The sequence below is a fragment of the Bombus vosnesenskii genome, unplaced genomic scaffold (assembly GCF_011952255.1).
Source record: "Bombus vosnesenskii isolate JDL3184/JDL3185 unplaced genomic scaffold, Bvos_JDL3184-5_v1.1 scf7180000013395, whole genome shotgun sequence".
Lineage (NCBI taxonomy): Eukaryota > Metazoa > Arthropoda > Insecta > Hymenoptera > Apidae > Bombus > Bombus vosnesenskii.
In genome coordinates, this window is record NW_022883020.1 from 277,500 (window position 1) to 295,896 (window position 18,397).

The following is an 18,397-nucleotide window of genomic DNA, read 5'->3' on the forward strand; positions in this document are numbered from 1 at the left end:
AGTGTGCATCTGTCTCGCGAAATGCCACGGCCCAAAAGTGGCAGCGCGTGTCTCCTGTCGCTCGTGACGACGATTCGGCGTGCGTGAGTCGTGTGTACGATCTGTGTTCTCCTCGGACTCCTTTTTCTCTCCCCTGAACCGGCGATTCTTCGCCGAGACTCGCGTTTCTCTGTGTACGTGGTGGACGGGTCCGCGTGTGTGTCCGCATGAGAGCTCGTGATTCGCATCGTTTCGAACGTTCACGTCGATCGAGGCGGTGACGGCGACGAGTGCAGTAGCGTTCGGGTGCGGCGTTTACGTTTTGCTACATTTTTCGTCGGAGGACGGAAAAACAGTGAGTCTCGAGGGACAGACGAATCCCCTCGGGTCGACCAGACAGCAAAAGGAGAGGGGAGAAAGGAACGAACAGAGACATTGCGGGTAGACGTTAGGAAAAAAAGGTTACAAGCGACAGGGACACGCAACGTATACGCGAACCGCGCGCGAGAGAGAGAGATACTCGATCGTTGATAGTGTGCCTGAGCTTGTGCACGCGTTCTCAGCCGCGAGTTTACATCGCGCCGGGTCGGACGGCGATATTTTTCGCCGCCATTTTGTACCGCCGTCACATGCAACCTGTTGTTTTCGCTGCGTCCTCGTGTCGTCGCTGAGATCGCCTGCCGGATATACACTTTGGCGAACCGTGTGCGCGTAAACGTCGAACGCGGGAGTTCACTTAACCTAACATCAGCCCCGGGGAGAACCGTCAACGTGGCCGTCTACCATCAGGATGAACGGGTGAGTTTGTGCACATGGGAATTATCGACGAATTGTACGCCACTGTGTGCGTGCATACATACCGTCACGTTAACTGGCAAAGGGGGGGAGGGGCCTATCTGGCCACTTATCGAGACAGCTATCGTTTTTAGGAAATTTTAAGTATCTTTGGTAACGAGCGCGAGTCAGGTAGGAATATCCCTTATTTGGTTGTGACATGTAGTTTATTTAGTTTACTATGTGTTACATAATATATGGTTTATTTGTATTTATAATATTAGATCTCTTTGTATATTTAGCGAATTAATGAGTTACTAGCTATCCTTGTTTTTAGTATTTAGTATTTTACGTCAAATATGATTTCTTTGTCAAACTTGTTACTACAGTGTGTGTGTTGAAAAGTTCGAAATTGTAGATTGGGTTATAAACTCGTTTTTTACGCGTTTACGTCAAAAGTAGGATAATCAACCGACTCGTATATTGGAAAATTGTCTACTACCGATGTTGGCACTATCATATGCGTGTATTGATAAGTTACAAATTGTAGGTTATACACGCTACGAATTTACTTCAATTGGTACAATCAACCGATCGCTCTTATGTAATTTACGAAACTCAGTTGCAGTAGTTTCTTTTTATCATTCAACTTATTGCTCTTGTGTAATTTGACAAACCATTCTGTACTTATTTTATCATCAAACTGGTTCTTTTACGCGAGAGCATTAATCACTAGCGAAATATAAGACTGCTGTAAATCGTATATAAAAAGAGGACAAGAATTTTTAAATGTATAACTAGTGACTCGTCGAACTTTGCTAGTAATATTTAGTTGTGTACAAGAGAGTTCGAAGAACTTGACGGCCAGTTAACGAAGCAAAATTCCGGCCAGTTAGCGTGGCACTGCTCTGTGCCTCGTAAATGTGTGCGAGGTGTCGTGCACGGTCGTGGAAGAAAGGGAAAGGAAAGGGTGTAGCTGAGTGGATGAGGAAAGAGAGAGCGAGAGAGAAAGAAAGAATCGATCTGTGCGTCGTGAAGAGAGAGAAGCGAACGATGTTTCGGAATCGCGTAAGCTGGAGTGAGAGAGAAAGAGTACGCGTCACGTGGGCTAGAGAGAGATAAGGATACACGCGTTCTGTTGGAGCAGGCGCTCTTTCAAACTTTGCTTTTTCCTTTTTCCTCCGCCTCTTGCCGACGTTGTACCCTTTTCTCTACGCTTTCGTTTGTCTCCCTTTCGCATGTACAGGGTGTTGAAAAAGGTGAAATTTATACCGTGTGATCGCAAAGACACGAAGACTATGAATTTCACGTACGTTAATGTCGTTTGAGGCTTATTTTTCAAGTTGAACTTCTTCGTTGTTTCGACGTCTAATGTCACACCATACAGGGTGTCCTAACAACCATAGCAACATTGGCAAGGAGTGATTCCACGTGAAAAGAAGTCGAATATCCTTTCGTATGGCGTCTCGTTCTCGCGAAAATTAAATTTGACAAAGTATCAAGCTAAACTTTCTAGAGTGTTCAAACTTTATTTTCTCGAGAACAACGTCTTAATTTCGAACGTATAATAACCTTCTGCTGATTATTTACTGCCACCTAACCAGTAATTAACCGTATTTACGCATATATGTGTGAAATAAATTTTCAAATTCGATTTTTCACGTAGAATCGCCTTCTTACCGATAGTGTCAAGATTTCCAAGATACTCTCCGTAAAGATATCGTTCGTCCTTTTTCAATCACTCTGTATAGACGTACACGTGCGCAACCAGACGTTACTCGAGGTTTTTCTGCTTCTGCGTGTCAGTGGCCACGTGATGCTGTTCGTCAAACTGGTGTGTCGCGTCGCGTGGCCGACTGTGTTTCTCTCTCTCTCTCTCTCTCTTCCTCCCTCCCTCCCTCCTTCCCTCTCTCCCTCTTTTTCCCCCTCTCTCTCTCTCTCTCTCTCAAATAATGCACGCACACATGTGTAATATGCTCTCGAGACGCTTTTCGATGATCATTATTTTGTCATCGCGCCCGCTGGCTTCTCCTTTCTTCTCGCTCTCGCGCATACCCAACGAGTCGATTAATTCTGGGTAACATATGCGACGCTTTCGGGAAATCTTAACGTTTCGGACGTGTGTTCTCTTGTGCAGGCTAGTTTGGGAATGAATATATTTTAAGAGGTAATGATTCTATGAAATAATGGTACTCCTAAAGAATAATGGAATTTGGAAAGAATCGAGTGAAACACGAAAATGATGTTATTATTCCGTTTGACGATTGACGATAGTCAAATTAATTTTAGTTATTTCCGGATACGCGTTCATTTTTCGAATTCTTTCTTGCCATCGAAACCTTTTAATGGTATCTTTTATTTTGTCAAGCTTCGTATGACTTCTCCTTTTCTTTTTTATTATTATTGTTATTATTCCATAAAATCATTGCTATAACTGGCTGAAATAATATTTGTCTTTGAATATCCTGTACAAGAGTCTTATCGATTTTCATATACTCTATCTGGAATTGGATTAATAAAAAGTGTAATGTTTTTATGCATATCGTATTTTAGTGAGTGTTAGTAGTTTCGTACATAGTAAGTAGCCATTTAGTATAGCGTTATGTATAATTGTTATACGGTGTATTTCCGAATTCAAGCTATTGAAAAATCTATGATAAATTTATCTTCGACAAACTATATTCTATTATGTTTATGAAATATAAAGTTGATAAAGCGACGTTGGATGTTACGTAAGTGTGCTTTATATTTTCGTAATATATTAAAAGCAATTGGTGAACTATGGGTTTGTAGGAAATATCGAGAACCATTAACACGATTAACCATTTTTCCACTTTATTGCCAGCTGAAGAGCAATTGAGAGGGTTCTAACAGAAGCTTTGCTAATCCTATCTCTGGTGCGTTTTACCGCTAAACACTGACGATTTACCAATTACACTTACGAGGCTGTACTTATAATTCCATTCGGGCATTCTCTACGCAGACCTGTATAGGTTAATACTCTTAACTGTATCTTCTTATCTTAACTGTGGTTTTCTTTAAACACACGTATCTTTATACGAATGAACGATTTTTCAATCGGAATTTCTTCTTCTATGAATTTTCCAGCGAAAAGTTTGCCGATTCGAACTCCTCTCTTTTGAAATCTTCCAATGAAAAATTTATCGTTATAAAAATCGTTCGAGATACATTTTTTTTTTATTTCCTCTTATACGTAGGCGCGATCGCGTACGTGGCAATATGGTACAGTTTTGCCGTGGTTCGTGCGATTGACGGGAAGTTGAAATATTCAGGAGCCGTCGCGTTTCATGCGGGGTTAACTTTCCGGTCGGTATTTCGACGCACGCGGTAACTGCTCCGACGTTTCGACCCGAACAGGTGTGCTTTATCAACCCACGGTCACGTCAGAGCTGCGAATTCGCACCAACCTATCGTTGGTGGATAATTTTTTTTTCTACGTATACCACTTATTTTTACCATTGCGAAGGTAGAGCTCGAGGCACGAAAAACTAAAAAACCCTACCCAAACAAGGGACAACTCGACGACTTACGCGACTCGAGACGAGATCGATCAACCGTTCAAACGATTGAAAAATGAACACGCGGACCAGTTAAATGTTAAAGCAGAAACAAATTTGGATGCTAATGTAGCGTTGGAATTTTGGTAGAATTTTCACTACCGGCACTTTTCGTACGATCATGCCGGTATCGATAAAAGCGTAAGGAGATGTTCGAAACAGATATAAATATTTCGATTGTTACATTAGATGGGAAAATATCACGGAAACGAAATTGTTAATATAGACAGCGAATATAGATGGTGAAACGTGACTTGCCCTATGCGGGAGGATATCGTACAAACAAATCTATATAGAGTCGTCGATGAGATATAGAGAGTAATATATTTCCTTTGCCCCTATGCCATCAACCTAATCATCTTTCCAGCTTCGCGTAGTACATAAATATCTACATCGTTCGATAATTCTATCCGAAGATGTCTATATTCGTTGAGGAGGCGATCGTCCAGGGACGAAATTAGGTTTCGCCACTTCATCGGTCCGCGAGATATGCAATAAGACGAGCGGAACGTCGTCTGCCAGTGGAGCAGTGCCAGCCAAGGATTTATCGGTGGGCTGCATGCGCCTACTTAATAAGACGTCTTGATCGCGCGTACGCGACTCCGCTACGCCAATAGATCTCGTCCTGACACCCAGTGATTCCGATCCTTGCCGCCACGCGATAGTAGGACAATTATTAGGTGGCATCGTTCGCGACACGTTTGTAACACCGGCTTAAGGGAGACCGACACCCACCGGTGCATTCTGGTAGAATTAAACGGATCGTTCTTGAGACCTGTTTTGACGATCCTCGCGCGGAACGTCCGTTTCGCCGGCCTTGAAATTACGGGAGGAGATAAACGACGTTTTGAGATTTTGGGTATTTTTGGCGCGACTCAGTTCTTGGCCTATTCGGAGTAACGCGATTAGTCCAGATGTAGCGTTTCAGCGGTTTGGAAACGGAGTTCAATTTCAAAGTTCGATAAGTCAACGTCGAAATTATCATTTTACTCGATTGCGAGTTTAAATAGGGGAAAAACACGCAATTTTACCGACACGATTTCTTTCGTAGATAAGAAATGATAAATCTAGCATCTCGCGTATTTTAAGTTAAGTGTATTTCATAGGGGTTTCTCTTACGCGTTTTCGATATTTACATTTATTACTTTTATTCAATTTTCACTTGTGTTCGCCAGTGTTTGTGTAAGTATATATACATACCAACAGGCAATTTTTCATATGTTATCGTTGAAATACGTAAAAAGAGAAAAAGGCGTAAAGTCTGACAGGAGATTAGGCGAAACGAGGCGAGTATTAGGATCAATACGGATACAAGTTCATAAAACGATGGTTCTGGGGCAGGTTTCGAATATCAAGTTGCGCGATACCGCGAGTTACAGGTATACAATACGAAAACGATACCGTGTATCACGGTAACTTGAGTATACCAACTGTAGGTTTCGCGAATCTGTTAAGGTTTCTCCGCTAATGCGGTCCAACGTTGATTCGCACTGACGTCGATCGTTACCGAAAAGCCGGAATAAGTTCTAAAATGTGCAAACCGTACCTGGTAATTTAGATTCTCGACGTGTATTGTACGTAGGTCTTCGTTATCCTTAAAAGCTGAGAAATTAATTCAACTGAAATTTCGCGATCGAAACGTTAGGTTTCCATTATCGAGCGTACTACACAGCTTGGAAAATATAGAAAATTTACCGCGATATTGTATAGAATCTGAAAGAGAGATGTCGTTCGCGAGAGAGAATAAGAAAATTCTATTCGTGCGTAAAATTACCCTGCTAAATTAGCGTGCGCTGTTGCGAAAAATAGGCTTTGGCCATTTTATGGGGAACCGTTACAAGTGTCCCTACCAAGTTTCGCGATCGCCCAGATTTAGTTGGCAATGGTCCCTCTGTACCAGACGAAAATAGCGAACGATTAATAACATGGAAAATAGATATAACAAAACTGTCAACCTTTCGATCAAGTAGCCGCGGATGTTCAAATATTTACGCAGTGTGATGCACCAACGAGTCGAATGTCTTGCTTCTACGTCGGAACTGCGCGGCAAATCGGTCGACGCACGATAATACCAACACCGATAGGCTGAATTTCTTGCTTCTACGTCGGAATTCCGTGTCAGGCAACTGGACGCTTGATTTTTGATTACTCCGTGGCAAACAGAAAGGCCAATCGCTGACAGTGTCAGAGGGAGAGAGAGAGAAAAGGGGGACGTTTCCACGGGATGAATGCTTGGTAATTGCTACTAGAGGGACATGGTGCCTCCGTGCCAGGGAATCCTCGCGTCTCTTTCGTTCCACCGTCTGCCTCTATCTGGCAAATTGGCCTCGAAGCTCCGGATGGGTGCATTACCAATGCATCGCTGCGCATCCGTCGATTGAACTTTTTGACGCAGCCTCGAAACAGCCCATGTTCCCTCCCCATCGTTCGGCGTTTATATCGATGAATACGATGCCGCGTGTGCCAACCTGTAGCGACTCGTGTCAATCGCGTTCCATCCATCTCCTTCTCTCTCTACTATTTCCCTTTGGAGCGCCGTTTTTTGCCATTTTTGTTCGGCTCGCTCCGCTTTGCTATACGTACCATAGTGGATCGACCGTGGGATATTTTTTACGATGGGTCGAGAGCGTTTCTTTTATTCCGTTCGAACGTTTCCACGGAGGAACCGGGTAGCTGGACGGTCGAGGTAGTAGTGGCAGCGGGATAAAGGGGTGGGAAAAAGCGTCGATAGGTTTAAGCGCACCAAGGTGACGATACGGCAAACGGACAGCGACAATGCAGCAAAATATGTGGTTTGCTACGACTCCATTGGGAACGAGTTGCTCGTAGTTGGATAATAAGACGATAGGATTTTGGGACAGAGTTCTAGTTCTTGGCTTGGCTAACGCGACTCGAAGCGTGTGGTAACATCGTTGTTTACCATTGTCGATGTTGCTCTTCCTACCCTCGCTATCGATATATCAGTCGGCGATCGACGCGCGAAAAAACGTTCTGTCCAAATTGCTTCTCCATTTCATTAGAAACTGTAAAAGCTAGATAAATGTAAAAGCAGTCGGATCGCGATGTCGTGGAAATCGCGAAAGAAAGTTTGCGAGTGCTGTGTCAGCCTATGAAAGAAAGACGTTGGCTATGGAATCCGTTGTAAAAGCAACAACGACGACTACCTGTCAGAACGTGTCGTGATAATTTATCGATCGACAGCGAGCAATTTGCAGACGCAACGCGGTGTTCCAATTCGCGACGCGACAATGGTTCCGTTATCGCGCTGGAAGACACTGGTATCGCGTCACGGGGGAGAATCGGATCGCGCGCGAATCTAATGGTTGCGGAGGATCGGCCCCTTTGAGACGGTCACGCGCGATCGATGCCACGTCCATTCAAACGCAATATCGAGAACAGCGAGATAGACGCCGCATTCAGTTCCATTGCCGTTGCATTTATCAACGCCGCCAACGTCATTACGCCACGCATATTTATCGTGCCTGGCGCAATCGAATTACGATCACCGTACAAAATCGTTGTTCCATTAATTATCCTTTAAAAAATTGTTGCCCTACTAATTGTTACACCTAGAAATTGTTACTTCGTTAATTGTTATCGCTTCAACGATCGTTGCCTGACTAGCTATCGCTGCGAAAATCGTCGCTTCGTTGCCAATCGATTCTTCCAAACGATTCTCTTCGGTTTTTACTTTGTCCAAAAGACAAACGTTCCACGCTGGAACGGTTTACACGATGTCCAGTGGACTCGATACGTCCGAACGTCGATTAATCGCCATCATCGTTCCCCACACTCCATTAACACAGAAGAATAAACGTACCAGCAAGCGGTTGTTACCACTATTGATTCGAGATTTCCACGGTGCGTCGATTTTTGTCGGAATAAAATGGTCGCGGTGAATGCTTTTCGATCGCATCCGTCGGACCGTAATCGAATCATCTCGATGATTCCGGCTCGAAGTTACGGGCGCCATCTGTAACGCTCGAACCGACGAGATTGGAAAATTATTGGCCAACTATTCGAACGCATATGACGCGCGCTTTATGAAACGTTCGTGGGTCACCTCGTTTCAACGAAACCACGTTCTATCTCTTTTCTTCTTTTTTCCTTTTTTCTTTTTTCTTTTTTTCTATGTAAACGCGACGACTTGCGATCGTTGTCACGCGCGTGAGTCTTTTTCGTTTTGTCCAAACGCTTTTCAAAGGTTGCTTTCGTTACGATTGGCAATTTTGATCGACATTTTTTCTTTTAGATATACCTGCTTTTTCTGGCTAGTCGGTCAACGAATTTGTCGGAGATAATTTTGTAATGGTCCGCTAGTGTAGGTTCGATGGAGTTTGTGGAACTATTAGCAGGACAGATTAGCGATTAGCGGAATTTTTTAGCGGGTCGAGGTTTTCGAAAACGCTTACGAAGTTGTCTCGAGGTAGCGTGGGATGAATTTCAAAGTTGAAAAGCGAATGTAATTTCTGACATTTCTGACGAATGTCCGCACGATATTTAACGTTCAGCCGCGATAATTTCTGCTTGCGTTAAATAGATAATTAAAGGAGATTTATTAAATTCCGAATTTTTTCAGAAAAATACGACTCCATTATTTCACGTTTACGCAGACGTTGTTTAACTAGAAATAATAGCAGGAGCAAAGAAACTAGTGGTTCTTCTTTGAACGTACTAACTTTAATATGCAAATATTACGAAGGGAAACGCTGCTATGTTTTTCTTGATGAATTTATTCATTGCACGGAATCTGCGCGTGTTTGCTCAGAAAATAATTGCGAGATAATTCTTTGGTTCCGGGGATTAAGCGTGCAAGCCCCTAACAACCTTTTTCGTGTTTAATTTCAATTTGAAAAAGTCTTTGCCTCTACCGTTGTTTCTCTTACGAAACCGCGCGTTTTGTCTCTTTAGACGTACATCTCGTTTGCAAATTAATTGTCAAAAACAACGTATTTTCCTCTTAACGTTTCGATAAACGTTGAACGTTGAATTTTAGAGTATACGTTGCAGTTATTATTGGAATTTCGACGCGAATTCACATTCGATGTGTACTTTTAAATTTATTAGAACGCCACCACGTAAATTTCAAATGAGAAATATTTATCTCGATTCTACTACTATTTTACTATTTCGCAAGATGATCCAATTCTTAATACACGTCGAATAATTAGAATATCAAACGGAATGTCATAATTTCGTCTGCTTTTTCTCAAACAAAATGAAATTTTGCCGCAGCTCAAAGGATTCGTAATTTCGCGTTACAATTGAAGACTGGAATGAAAGAGAGCGCGATATAATATTGAATGTACCATTAATAATTGAAGCCTAGAAAGTCATTCGCGTTCTGCGAGCTCGAAGCTGCGAGTTTCGTTTTAATGAGATACCCTCGGTGCAAAGCATCAGCAATATTTGCAAAGACACTTGGCTCGCGCTTAAAGAGAAAGGGAAAGATTTGACAAAGAGAATTCTCGTTTTGTTCGGCTTAATGCACGTTCAGTTACCTTTAGACTAATTAGTCAGCTGTATCGTAATTCTGTAATAGAGTTTCTGCGAACTAAGGACGGGGGAGCGTCGCGAGGAATTTAATGCGAAGGCGAAGACGAAGCAAATTGTCCGTTGTAAGTCGTTACGTAATTATCCGTAAACGTAATTATCGTTAGCTAAAAATTTATCGAGCGACGAAGCGTTAGGACGTGTGTATGGTAATTTTGTAGTTCTGTCGTAACGATATTTTCAAAATATCGGATAATTCTGACGGCTACCGAAAAATGAAATATCGATACGGCCAGGGTTTGCAAGAAAAAAAAAAAAAGAAAAAAGAAAAAAAGAAGAAACGAAAAGAAAGGAAAAAAAGAAAAAAGAAGAAGAAAAACGCGCGAGGGAAGAAATGTTTTTATATCGGCTGAGATCGACCCAGTTATCGCCTATTCACGGTTCATCGTACAATGTTTCACGAATGTCTCGACGCTAATAGATGGTGGCACGGTGCCATCGTCAACGGTTCGCGAAAAGATGCTACAAATCTCGGTGCATCGACAGTGACTTATGATTCGAGCGTGAATTGGCTGGTACGCTGTTTTGACTACTATTACGACTGCGATTCGTACGCGTGGAGGGCCTTAATGCCGGTTAATATATCATCCGTCTTGGAGAAAGGAAACAGAGATCTTTAAGTTCATCTTGACTAGTTTTTGAGAACATAAATCGAATCTTCGCGTAAGAAGTCTCGCGATTTTGGAGGAGAAGCGTTGGTGAGCGATATATTCTGTGATAGGTTTCGAGCTTTAGGAGAATTTCGATAGATAGATTTTCAGGATTTAGCGTCGTATCGCATCGACGAACGAAAAAATCTCGATAGATCTCTATATTCCTCTTTCCGTATTAACCGCCTTATTTTTCGTTTTGCGTAAACCCCGTTTCAACAGAGGAATCGTTTCATTACACAGAACGTTTCTTTTTTTTTCTTTTCTTCTCTTTTCCAGAGTCGATCGAACGCGACGATTCGATTCTTTTGTAGCGCGAGCCAGATCAAACTTCATGCATCGTTAGGGCGATTGTATAGAATTTCTCTGTGGAATGTGTGCAGTACTGTGTACTACGGCCCGCATATGCAGTGCCCACGGCCCATATCGTTCTGTTATCAACGCGTTCTAACGTACGCCGCGTGTAATTTTGCTCTAGAAACGCCGCCCTTATCGTCGTTTTATTTTTACGCGCCTCTATCTGCGAACGCGTTTCAGGAAATGCGTTCCGATATCGTTGCTTTATCGTTTTCTATATGCGACATTACGTATGAATCACAAAGGAGGAACATAATAAGTCACGTTCTTCGTGCTTTGCAGAGAAAAGCAGTTTTGAAATTCAATTATCGCCAATCAATTTTCTAGTACCATTTTCCTTCGAATTTGTTTGTTCGATGTTGGTATTAAACGCGAGTATGTGTAACTTGTTGACAAAAGTTAAGAAACATGATTTGAGATACATCGATTGGAATTAAAAATCTCACAAAGAGGTAAAGCGACGGTGTGCGGCGATTGTTTCTCGCGTAACGCTGCTGTTCTGCTAATACAAAGGAAAGAGAATCTTTCGAATTCGACGCACTTTACAATTATTCGCTAATAGAAATGCAGCTTAATGGGAATCTGGATACTTGGGAACGGTATGTAAGTATCGAAGGGATTACTTACTTAGTCCTGGTTGACGCCACGATGCCAAATTCAAATACGAGCGAGATAACGCTGCAGCATATACATATTGGTTTTCTGCACCTGCGTTGAAGCCAGTATTCCATATTCAAACTCCAGCTGCATTCACGCTAGCACCTGCTTCAAGGGATATCCATATTATATTTAATAATAAAGTTCGTCGTGTGTAGTGGGTCAGTCTTTTGCCACGCGTGTTGTCAGACGCTTCGAAAGCGGCACTTCTTTTTCCTTCGTCCGTCCATTACCAAGAAGCTCGATCCGCTCTTTATGGAATCCTTATTTTTCGCTAAAAAAGCTGTAAAACTTTGTCGCGTTGATTTTTACGCTGTTATTCGGTGAAACGGTGGAATTTCGGCGTAAACGACCAGCTTACTGGTATTTGAGAACCAGCCATAGACCACAATGCGATATCATAATTTTGGTGGACGGCCATTTTAAAGGTAAAAGTGCCTACTTGAAACGAACGAGTGGCGAACGTTGATTGCCGTCGATTTCGAGGATTAATTGCACTCGATCGTGCGTTTAGTGTTTCCGAAGCGTTCAGAGAGGAAAGAATAGCACAGCCGAATTTCCTATTATTAAACGATCGCTCGAGCAACTGTAAAACAACCGCGAAAAATATCCTATATCTCTTTTATGTAACCTAGTAAAAGAATTTGGTTTGTAAAAAAGTAAGGCGAAGGAACTTTTTCGCTGGAGAATATCGTTGCACGCGTTCTAAGGTCTAGAAGCATTCTGTTGCCAGTCGGGCCACTAATTTCGGTTCACTTTGTTTAACATAGTCGAAATTTCGTACGAATATCGCGTTATGTCCACTCGATAGCCTTACCCCCCGACCGGAAACGCTGTTGGGATTAACGGTTGGGAATAGACAGTTGCACAGCAACGAGGAACACGCACAGGCTTGCGAAGGGATAGCGACCCTCGATATCCCGCTATCCCAGTTCGTTTCATCGCGATCACGCGATCGCTCCTGCATGGAAACCACCTAGTTCTCCCTGGAAAGATTAGCTCTGCGCACTTGCGTTAGATTCTGATGTTTCTGCATTGCGAATCGATGGTAAATTGCGATACTGCGTTATTCTAGTATAACTTTGTTATAACGACAGATTAATCAGCGAGAGTAAGACGATCTTCGTTTCGATGGGATTTTCGTTAATTCGTAATTATTAGAAATATACGGATAGGCAATAACTAGGTTAATAGCACCAATTGATAGTTTCTAAATATATTGTATGTCGGAATGTCCGTTTTCGTGTCCGGCAGACTGAAAAAAATCAAGTATTATTTCGGATTAATTTATTTAAACTAAGAATCATCGGTCTTTTAATAAAAATCGACCAGAATGTCCACATGCTCGCGGACGAGACAGTCTTTGTCTTATCAAAATCGGGAAATTTTCTCGTCGACGGTTCACCGGCAAGAAATAATCGAGGATCGTGGCGAGGTTCGAGCGTTTCCTCAGTTTGTTCAAGCGTTTCGAAAACTCGGATTCGATCCCTTAAACGCGGAATCGATCTCGTTAATTTCCATCAACAACGACGAACCGGAGGCTTGTCGTGGTGCTCGACGAAGAAAAGAAATCAGAAGGTTGGCGTTGGGACGCTTTCCCATTAGCCCCGCCTGATGAGAAATCAACCGAAGGAAATCAAAATCGGGGACCAAGGAGACGCTGCATCGAGAGATGCAGCCGATTCCGATCGACTCACGAATCCCGTCGTTTCCTGATTATTTACGATCGTTCTGCGATCTCTACGGGGTGTATCGGTCGAACAAATTAATTTCGTGTCTTTCTTTTTTTCTTTTTAGCTAAATTTGCCGTATTATCCTAAAATCCTACATTACGATTTCATTATTGCCACGACAATTTTTCCGTTTTATCATTTTCCCCCGTGTTACCTTCGTCCCTCGTGTTCAACGATACCTTTTGCCTTATAATTCCTTTCGTTTTGCGAATTTTTTACTTTTTCGCGAGTCCTCGTTTCTTTCGATAGAGTCTTTCTACGTTGTACGATGTATAATTGTTGGACGATTTCTTGCGTTTTAAGATTCTTTTTCAATTATAATTCGCTGCCACGCGATGCAGATTAGTGATATTACCGGCGATAACGTTGGATAAGGTGGAACGGCGGATGACGGTACCGGAAGTCGTGTTGTACGTGACGTCCAGCTCTCGAGGCGGCCATGGTCCACCATCGAACGTGAATAATGCACCTGAAGTGCGGACGGGTGGCTGGGCGCGCGACTTCACGTCTCGGCGAATGGCAGACGGTGCCTCTGGAATTTTATTAACGACCGCAACGTGCCAGCGGCTCGTGTTTGATGGCTTCCTGGCATCGATGCCGGGTGGCCTGCTAATTAAAACTGACACACGGTGTCCCATGACGCGCTGATCCATGCCTGCTCTTCGCGATGCAACGCGCAACGTCTGTTCTACCTCCTGATCGAAGCCAGACTCTCTGCTCGTTGCTGGTCCAAGGCTACTTCGTGTACCGTGCTTTTCGCTGTTCCAATTAAAATCCGATGGGAAATTGCCGAATTACAAAGCGCTCCTGCGCTTATTACTAATTTAGAAGTCGAAACCCTACGATTTCGTAAAAAGCGTTTCGAAAATTTCAAGAAGATCGTGACTAATTTCATCGAAATGTTTGAAATTTAACCTACTGGTCGGTGTTAAAAACATAGATCGTGGTAAAGCGTTTAAAGATAAGCGTTAATTAATACGCGTTCCATGTTATGAATTCCAATATCTAATTGGATATGAGAATCGGAGGTACGATTGTCTGGATTAGTCTGGTAGCGTTCCAATTCAGCGATCCGACCCGGCATTCGATCGCAGCTGCAGCCGCGTAAACAACGTTTTCATGCCATTACAGCGGTGTCGTTCCGGCGAGCAGTCCGATCGCGCGACTGCATCGAAACTCTACTTTTTCCATTCGTCGTTTACCCTTACCAGCGAGAACAGAAAATTCCAGCGTTACCGGAATCGTCCTCACGGTTCGGTATCACGCATCTACCTTTGCTTTAGTTCGGTGCCCGTGTTTTTACGCTTTCTCCTCCCTTTTCGTACTCTAAAATCTAACCTATAACAGTCGCCTCTGGCTGCCTTCTTCGCCGTTCTTCTCCTCCAGACCTTCTACCGCGTCATTTTCCCACTGTTCCTACGCATTCCTTTCCCACTTTGTCGATTCCTCTCGCCATTCTCTTCGTTCCTTATTATAAACCGCTGAGCCATTCCGTTCGTACTCGCCTGGCCTCGATTTTTCCTTCCTCGTACAGACCCGAGTGTCTTCGCCGCTCCCCTTCGTAAAGGGGAGCCATCTTCCATAAAAGCAATCTTTGCCCGTACCTTTACTTTCATTTGCCTTTTTCTCTTCGGTGCCGTGCCGGCTCTACCATATTTTATATTTAGAGGGCGTTTGCGATCGATTGTAAATAAATAATTCCGTAATTCAATAATTCCATGGCAGCAAAGCCCACCCTCTTCCGTCAAGATGAAATCCAACATCCGCGTATCGATCCACTTCACCCTCGACACCGGGTGAATCCCGAAAATCGCTCGACTCGCAGCTGGCAGCGTCGATATCTCGATCCCAAAGGCACACACAATGGGCCACTCGAAGGCGACGCGCGAATGACAAATCCGTGGATTCGCGGCTGATTCTTGCCTCGGCCCACCAAGAATCGGCCAACAGTCGGGGCGGTGGTTGAATTCAGGGGGTCGTGTTTGCACGAAATACGCCCGTAGTATTGAGTTTTCGCTCTTTGCCTCGTTTTTTCCAAATCCCGAGCCCCGAGGAATTTCTTGGCAACCGGCTCCACCTTGCCATTTATTTCCGCGTCTGCTTCTTTTCCACATTTTCTCTTTCTTCTCTCTATCGGCCGTTGGACTGTCTGGCGGCTCGACGAAACGCGACGAAACGCGACGAAACGCGACGAAACGCGACGAAACGAACAAACAACTCGCGTTTTCGTGTAAACGTATTTCAGCAGTATCGACGATCGAAGTTGTTGGAATTACCGCAAGCGCGGGATGGTAGGCCGCTTTTACGAATACATTACGCGTCTTCGTACTGCGCTGCCACGATCGTATCGTCGCAAGATATCCGGTACGAGGTTTTGTCCAATTTTCTGACCAATTTATTCGAAAATTTCGACAATGCCGATGTAAATGGAAAGATCGTGGATATTAACGTACGACGTTGAATTCGTTACTTCTTCGTGAGATATTTTCGCGTATTATTTTTCAACATCTTTATCGCGTATTCCGCATCGTTATATCGCATAGGCAAATAATTCTAATTAATTACGATCGTTTTGCGATAATGTAGATCGATTACCAGGTTTTGTACGAGACATTTTACGCGTCTATGATATTTCAACGATATTCGCTCGTTTCTTCCTATAATTAATGATTTTTGTGCCATGGAGCCGTGATTATTTGCGGTATACGCAATACGCGGCGAAACGCATCCGACTTTGATGATTTCGCGAAATAATTAATACGACGAATAATTGCGAGATCATTATACGCTCGAAGCTTAATTAAACCTTTTAAATTCTCAGAATTTCTCAGTTAAATTTGATTTCCATTAATTTCTATCCGTGGATTTAAAATTGGAATGCAAGTAATTGGTCACGTAGGAAGCAGCGGGGAATGGTTCAAGCGGGAAAAAAAGGTGCGTAGCTTCGTTTCCGGTCGTGGACAGGGAAGAGCGACGAACTCGTCCGTGTAACGCAGTGTAAAACAAGCCAATTACACGCTGCACACTCTCCCTTCGCTGTGTCCGACCGAATTAAACGCTGCAGAAGAGGCGACTATGCAAACGAGACCGTCTACGAGACTAATATCGGCCTTGTCGTCGCGCCTCCAAAGAAAATTCAACGATTTTTGGAGCCAGTCGATGTACGAAGCAGCCACTGGACCATGCGACTCAGCCTCGTTCCCCGAATAAGCGATTAAAATGCTAATCTCTCTTGCGCCTCGCGTCTCGCGCGCCTCCTTATGACTCTATTTCGCTCTTTCTCCTTTTTTGAGTTGCTAGTGCGTGGCGGATAGAATAACGTGAGATCATCGAGGGCTGACGACGATGTACAGCGACTACGAAAAACACTAGCGCGTGATCTCGTTTGGCGGATGTCTGTTTTTCAGTCGGTCGACGGTTTTTAGAATGGTTTAGATAATTAATAAATTCCGGTCGTAGAATTATTCGGCCGGTATTTTGGAAAAATCGAAGGATATCGATGAAATTATCTCAGAAGGTAGTTCGATATTGATGGAAAAATATCGGTCGTAGGATCGTTTTAAACGGTATTTTTTAAGTTCACAGAAAGATCGTTTCATCGAATAAATATTTCATTTCTCACGCAAGCGTGCCGAACGAGCCACGCGAACGAACGCTGCACCAAAGTTGTAGCGACCATCGTTAACGCGGTTTGCGTTACGGCTGTGTTGTTTAGTTTAGACTAGTTTAGAGTCTCTGGGCGTAGAAGGAGGGTCATTTCGTTACTCGGCTCACGCGGTCGTACCACGAATTAAGCAGTCCGAAGGGTCACGACTGGCGTCGATCGTCGCGACTCGCAGGAAATTTCTCACGGTAATCCAAGAGGTCGTTTTCCACGGGTTCCCGCGACTCCGCAGAAACGACGAATCGTCAAGTTGTTTTTAGGGAAGCGGGTCGATCGACGGCCTCGAAGAAGGCAGTTTTACTTTTTCGAGTCGGACAGAATCGAGAAAACGTCTCGTTCGAAAGACGCGATATATCTGTCAGATAAGATATCGCGATATTTTAAGAGCCATCGATCTCAATTGCATCAGGTTGATGGCGAAGCAACGGGAGCTTTTCCAACTCGGTTTTCCAAAGAACCCGGTTCGTATGGGACGTAGCAGCACCAAAAACAGAGAGAAAAAAAAACAGGGAAGGAAAGCGCTGCTGGCGGTGCTGTTTTTTAATTCCCTCGGCAGAGAGGATGGATATTTACATTACAAATTAGGTGTTACTTGGGTCTCTTCCGCTGGACTCGTCAAAATGGTCGCCATGCTGATCACAGCCGGATTACACGGCCATGGCTAGAAGCACGGGCATTTCTAAAGACATTTTCCACCCCCCGCCCCTCTTTCTTTCTCTCGATTACTCTCATCTCCGTGGATTATTGCAATCTCGATGTTCTTTCCTCGAAAGTTCCTTTTCATTCGGATTTCAGGATTTCGAAGTAAACGAGCTTTCATATCCTGTCGGTTTGCTTCCCACTTTCCACTTTCCACTTCCCACTTCCCTCTTCGCACGACGGTTCCGTTTTACGAAAGCTTCTTCAAATTCTCCGTCGTCGATTTCGTTCGTTAAAAAAAATTCCTTTGCAGCTTCCGAACGCTTAAGGGAAATTGAACGAAACCTTCTATCCTGTGGTCGTTAAGCTGCGGACTTTTATACGCTTGTGGGAAAACAATGCGTAAAAATATAAAATAATGGCGAGAGTATCGTATTCGTTATATCTAGCGGGCGAAACAAGTTTTTCTCCAACTTTCGTTCGTTTAATTATGCTTGTAAATATACGCAGCTGTTGCTATTATTTCTTCCGTTCTTGAAAATTCAGGTTTTTCCAATCTATATTATCGCTATCGATCGCCACGGTATGCACTTGTGCAGTGTTCACAATTAGGAGATATAGACCGTTAATAATAATGATCAAATACATTAGATACACAGCCGCGTTAATTCTCATTACGCTATGTTATCGAACATTTTCATTTCGAAATAATGGAATATTAATTAACGTCGTCAAATATAAACGAAAACTTCGAAATATCTTATAACGATAACGGTAATTTCGCACAATTACTCATAAAATCGTACGCGAAGG

General features: G+C 43.4%; 1 protein-coding gene across 8 annotated transcripts in view; it reads left to right on the forward strand.

Moving 5' to 3' along the window:
• The window catches only part of LOC117237668 (polypyrimidine tract-binding protein 2), a 414,765-nt gene continuing 396,368 nt past the window's right edge, over window positions 1-18,397 (forward strand). For 7 of the 8 annotated variants that reach the window (XM_033501879.1, XM_033501873.1, XM_033501874.1 and 4 more), the window contains exon 1: window positions 1-777. In XM_033501879.1, coding sequence (XP_033357770.1) covers window positions 770-777 — 8 coding nt within the window. In that variant the 5' untranslated portion in view covers window positions 1-769. The remainder of the gene's footprint in view (window positions 778-18,397) is intronic. The other variant, XM_033501891.1, reaches the window with a different exon arrangement.